This window comes from Cryptomeria japonica, chromosome 1, assembly GCF_030272615.1.
Source record: "Cryptomeria japonica chromosome 1, Sugi_1.0, whole genome shotgun sequence".
Classification (NCBI taxonomy): domain Eukaryota; kingdom Viridiplantae; phylum Streptophyta; class Pinopsida; order Cupressales; family Cupressaceae; genus Cryptomeria; species Cryptomeria japonica.
In genome coordinates, this window is record NC_081405.1 from 527,809,681 (window position 1) to 527,815,678 (window position 5,998).

Genomic DNA, 5,998 nt, shown 5'->3' on the forward strand with positions numbered 1-5,998 from the left:
ACCCTATATTAAAATATATCCAATGCATTCATATTAATCATTGAAGCTTATCTCCTAAAAAGCAATTAATTTTGTATCTCACCCTTCAATTGATACTCTAAAAGGAATCTCGCACTATACAATCATTTTAGAAGCATCTGAATGATTGAAGAATGTTGTTTTTATAATTTTTAAAATTTTGAGGATTGAAATATGCAATAGCTTCCTATGAACTAATGATAATCCTACAAAATAATTTTCAATACCACAAAGTCCACACATAGAGAAGCACATAAAATCAAGGTATGATGAGTGAATTGAAAAAAACAATCTATCTAGAATACAAAAGACTAACCTAGAACAAGTTTAAATCATAGAAATGGTCCTAACAATTGAACTCATCCCATATAACATCAACATACCATATTGATTCTAAAGTGATTAACAATTAAAAAATATGAAAATTCAAATCTATTTTAATTTTAAAACCATCTATAATTATCAAATCCATACACTTTTTTTTAATATTTTTATACATTTTTATTTCAATTATTAAACTAAATGCACTTAGTTTCTATGCACATTTCTGTACATTTTAATTACTAAACTCAATATTCCAATCATCAAAACTCAAGTCACAACTATTTTAGAGCAAATGATTTCTACTAGTTGGATTAGCCTGGAACAACCAATATTGTTGAACTCTACGTAGAATTATGTTAAAAAGGGATTTTTTTCTCTGAATCAAACTTTATAATAGAAACACGTGCTTTTGTTGACAGAGAAATAAGCTTACAGGTCAAATCAAACGCAGGTCAGGACCATGCAAAGTGAACCAGATTCATCTATTGTGAGCAGTGTAATTGTAGGATAATATGATGTGAATTGTAAGGAAAAAGTACCAAATCTTTTGAATCAATTGAAAGTCGTATAGCTCAGAAAGGCCCAAATAACCAGACAATGCGCGCTGCAGATTCATGCAAGAGAGATTGAAGTGCATGTACAGAAGTTAGTGCATCAAGTAAAATGAACGTACATTGCCCATTTGGTTTGAGCATAATGCATTATGCTGTCCTTGCTATGCCATTACAATCAAGGGCACCACTTTTTTTTTAAGTTTTGATTCGTTTAGGTGGTTCATTTGAAATTATGCCTTTTTTTCAGTAAAATCTATTTATAATTATGATTTCAAATGAATGCTTAGTAAAATCTATTTATAATTATGATTTCAAATGAATGCTTAGAATATATTGTTTAAGCCAAACTATCATCTTTTATTTCAACTAAAATGCGACTATTTTGATGACCTAGTTGAGAAGTGCTGCCACTGTTCTTAGTGTATGACAAGGCACAAAGTACATAGCAGAAGAAATTAACAACACTGATTCCACACAACAACCAATAGAACCAATTCAGATGGTCCTCATTAAGGTCATTGTGGGCAAGCCATCCTCCAGAAGAGTGGGCATTGTTTTTTCTGGTGGCCCAATTGGTGAGGGAGACCAGTAGGGAGCTCATGAAATAACCCAATGATACAGAAAAAGAATTGAGTGCCACTGACATGGATCTCATCTCTGGAGGTGATTGACTGTAGAAGAATTCCACTAGCCCCACTCTGGTTAAGAACTCTGACAAAGCAGACAAGAAAAACTGAGGCAAAAGGTACGTTATGGGCATTTTCTCTACGTTGGTTCTGCGTTTGGTTTCCACCATGGCGGCCACTGCCATGGAAGCAGCAGAGAGGATTAGGCCAAAGCCTGTTCTGTATAGAGTAGGAATTCCTGCTGGGTGTCTGGTGAAGTGCCTGGCAAATGGGATTAAGTAGAGATCATATAAGGGTACCAGGAATATTAGAACTACAAGTGGAATTGCCCCCAGTGAAGCAGGGGGTACTTTGAAATCTTGGGTAATGCTTGTTCGCATTGTGCTTCCCTGCTGGACTGAAAAAGTTTGCAGCTGTGCTATTGCACAGTTCATTACTATGGTGCTGCCGAATATTGGCAGGATTCTTAAAAAAGCTCTGCTTTCCTCCACCTGGTCTACGCTGCACCTGTGCCATGGATTGGAGTCACCATTGATACCAAATGCTGCTTTGTTCAAAAATCTGTCATAGTAAAAAATGTATTCATCAGATTGTTTGGCAATGATAAAATGATATTCTTTTGATGCTGAAAGCATTCTAAAAAGACTCAGGTAATGACAAGAAGTGCAGCTAATAACCTGAATATGTTTAAAAAAAACCTTTTTTATATATTAATTTTAACAGTCATTACATTAAAAGAATTCTAAATTGATATTCATACTGATACTAATATATTCTTTCAGACTAATATATTATATATTATAAGATTCTCAAATCATATTAGTAAAACTTTAATGGCAAAGTAAGACTTTTATGTTATGTATTGTCACTATCGAGGCCTGATTTGTTCTGATCTGGGACAATTTAATGTTATGTTTTAAGAGTAAAGAAGAATCTATCACTTTCTTTAGAAGTAATAGAACTTTGTAACTGATTGATGTTAACAATCGCAATTTTCTACATCTTTTTTTATGAGTTGGATATGTGTTTTATTCTTGCCTGAGCTTAGTTGATTGTTGTGGAAATCCTGTCCTCTTTTCTTCTTCTGTTAACTGACTCTTTCTATTCCGGAAGGCCGCTGCCAAGACCTGCATGGCTAAAAAAACCAAATGAATATTAAAAAGAAATTTCAGATTTGTATATCACACAAAAGATTAAAAAAATATGGATCTTATCTGACTGTTTAGTTGGAATAACGGTTACACACCTGAGAGTTGATCTCCTAGACTAGCATTATTCTTATATATCAATTGTTTTTAGACGACATTCGACAAATTAACAGCCACACCTGTTGGAATATATTGTAATTCCTCCCGCATGAAAAGAACTGCAGCCTTATGCAGGGATAAAAAAAAATTGTTCTAACTGAGTTTTGTATGAATAGGCATGTCTATAGTTCTTCGAATCATTCAAGACTTCTATATAATAAGATTATTGTGATACATTCTTCATTTCTGATCATTTGATCAGTTGATCAAGTCCTCGAGGATCATTTGATCAAGAAGTCCTTGCAACTCCCCCTTGGATCGACAGAAGATTTATTTGTGTCTATTATTGCAACAATTTTTAAGTGTATTGTAATTTCTTTCAACATTTCTGAAAGTTGATCTCTTATACTAATACTATTTAATAAGTAAAAATATTGATTTGGAAGGTCACTAACACCTTCAAAGTTTTTATATAATGACAATTTATAGATATGAAGGCTGCTCACTGAATCCTAAAGCTCCCTGCTCTTCAATATCTTTGTTTTCTTTATTTCAATTTAATTAAGAACAAAAAAATCTCTGTATTTTTATTTCTATATTAACATTTGGATTAACTATTAAGTGTCTGAATAATTAACTTCTTTCATCTAAGAATCAAAATATCCATTTGTTTCTGTTTTATTAAAAATTAAAACAAAAAACCAATCTGCAAACTGGCAATTAAGTTGCAAGCAAAAAGACATTCTTCTCAAGATTTTGTGCTGTCAACTGATGTGGGCCGTCTCACAGATCCCACAAGAAAAAGCTATTCACTTATGCCAACATAGGTAACCAACCCACCTGAAGAATTCTTGTGAGTGGGCTGCCATTGGGTATCTTGTTTCTATAAAGGGTGTTCCCTGAGATCAGAGCAAGAAAGGATATGATCATGGCTGAAGCAGAAATCCCAAATCCCCAAAAGCGGCCCACGTTGTCTTGTACCCACACTAACAACGTTAGTGCAACAACCGAGCCCAAACAGAGGCCAAAATAGGCCCAATTGAAGAAATTAAACAGCATCTTCTTCTGGTGGGGGATTCTCTGATCGAACTGATCTGCTCCATGAGCCAGAAAATTGGACTTGATGAATCCACTTCCAAGGGCTATCAGATAAAGGGCCAAGAACATAACACCCTTTTGTACACCATGTGCTGCCTGGCAGTTGTTCCTGAAAGAGTCCATAGAACATCTGGGTGGTTTCAGGGAAGGCAAATAAGCCTGTGCTGTAAGCAAGAAGTATCCCTGAAAATAGCCATAGACAAAGTTCATGATCTGTGATATAATCTGATGGCCAATAGAACAATTCACTCTAAGTTTTCTGTGCAATCAACTACCTAGTTTGAATTTAGTTTATCCAATGTTTTGGATCTTTAAAAAACAGACAACTTAAATTCTACCAGACAGCTGATCAGCAGAAACCTAAACTTAAACTGCCAAAAATCAGTGAAAGACAAAATAAATCAGTACCATCATTTCCACAACGGAGAAAATAGACATGGTTTTGAAACGAGTGAGAAATGAGTCTGACAGTAAACCGCCTGCTAGTGACAACAGGTTAGCAGTGCCCACAAAGTTGGTGACTGCATTTGCCGACTCTGAAACTGAGAAATGCATATCACTGTAGAGATATCTTATCAGATTGTTCTGCACGGCTATCAAGGCCATGGCATCGAATCCCTGCGCCACTGTAACAAACATATCAGGTTAATCAACACTTTCTAACACTTTCTTTCTTCAGGTTATGGGTCACTAGTGTGATTTGAAATAACAATTGAAAAATATACATGGTTAAAAACTAAAAGCTATCATATATAAATCAACATGATCATGGATCATTGAGTGTAATTCAAAATGATGATTATCAAAAATTATCATACATCTATTATGAATCAACACTCTTCTCTTTCTCATTGTGTATCACTGAATGTGATTCAAAACATAAAATTGAGGAATATACAGAGTTAAAACCAAAAGCTATCATACATCTATTATGAATCAACACTCCTCTTCCTGATCATAGATCACTGAGCGTGATTCAAAAAGTCAATTGAAAAATGCACACTGATGTAACCAAAACCCATCATACATCTATTATGAATTAACATTCTCTTCTTTTTGACCATAGATTACTAAGTATGATTTGAAACATCGATTGAAATATAAACAGTTAAAACCAAATGTTAACATACATCTAATAAGAATCAACCCTCTCTTCTGTTTGATGATTCAAAATATCAATTAAAAAATATACATGTTAAAACCAAAAGCTATCAAACATGATCTATTATGAATCAAATTTACCAAAGATGAAAGCAGCAGCCTTACGTAACACTTTCTTTCTTTTAATTCACAAATCATTGAATATGATTCAAAACATCAATTAAAAAATACACAATTAAAACAACAAACTATCATAATAGAATCAAAATCAAATGTACCAAGAACGAAAGCAGCAGCCTTAACACCACCCAACTTGTCTGAATTGCATGGCCTTCCCTTCCTGTCCACAAAATCGAGCTTTCCACCATGCCCAGAATCCTCTTCTTTTGTTGAGACCATGTTGTTTCTCTCATGCCACCCATTTTCTCCCTCTGCCATGGCCTCCAATGACAAAGTTTCCTTCCTATCAAACTTTCTTGATTGCAATAAATACTGTCAAAATGTAAAATCTTCTCTTGGGCGTGACATTTTGATTTTGAGTAACTCTTGAAATTAAAGGTGCACTCCACACCAGCCCCATAATTGATTTTTGAAGAATGTTTCATATTTTATTAGTCCAGTTTTAGTGGGCCACGTAATGCATGCTAAAATTCTCTATCTCCTTTCATTCCATTGCCTGTACTTGAGCGAGTGGTATAGTGTAAAGGCACAAGCTTGAATATTTAACAAGTTTACTGCAATTTGTTTAATTAATATTGAATAAATACTCTCTTTCCTATATTCGACATAAAGTTGCATCTGTCATTTCATATATACTAGTTGTTGTTATAGTATCGGTGGCCATGTTATTCCCCACTTCATATCTACCAGTGATATTCTTTATGTTTTGGGCTTTTCTAATTCATCATGCCCTTAGATAATCTCTAAAAAGAAGAGCTGATATTTTAGGGGTTAAGAACACCTGGTGCATCTTAAACAATATTATTTTACACTCTGGACAAAGTGCATTATTCTCAGTAAAACTCTTACT

The 5,998-nt window shown here is 34.2% G+C and overlaps 1 protein-coding gene across 1 annotated transcript; it reads right to left on the reverse strand.

The window, feature by feature from the left end:
- Positions 1 to 1,233: 1,233 nt before the first annotated feature.
- On the reverse strand, positions 1,234 to 5,536 carry LOC131055372 (protein NRT1/ PTR FAMILY 4.4). Its single transcript, XM_057989826.1, has 5 exons — positions 5,247 to 5,536; positions 4,276 to 4,493; positions 3,610 to 4,050; positions 2,561 to 2,649; positions 1,234 to 2,083 (listed from the first exon to the last, which is right to left on the reverse strand). Exons 1-5 carry the CDS (start codon positions 5,404 to 5,406, stop codon positions 1,234 to 1,236), a joined length of 1,758 nt encoding a protein of 585 aa, XP_057845809.1. The 5' UTR covers positions 5,407 to 5,536.
- Positions 5,537 to 5,998: the final 462 nt, after the last annotated feature.

What these genes read in the sequence shown, in the direction of transcription:
- LOC131055372 (XM_057989826.1), bottom strand. Translation starts at nt 5,406, where the DNA reads ATGGCAGAGGGAGAAAATGGGTGGCATGAGAGAAACAACATGGTCTCA. An exon ending in GGCTGCTGCTTTCGTTCTTG is followed by an intron (nt 4,494 to 5,246) that starts GTACATTTGATT and finishes TGTTTGTTACAG; the next exon opens with TGGCGCAGGGATTCGATGCC. An exon ending in CAACAATCAACTAAGCTCAG is followed by an intron (nt 2,084 to 2,560) that starts GCAAGAATAAAA and finishes TTACTATGACAG; the next exon opens with ATTTTTGAACAAAGCAGCAT.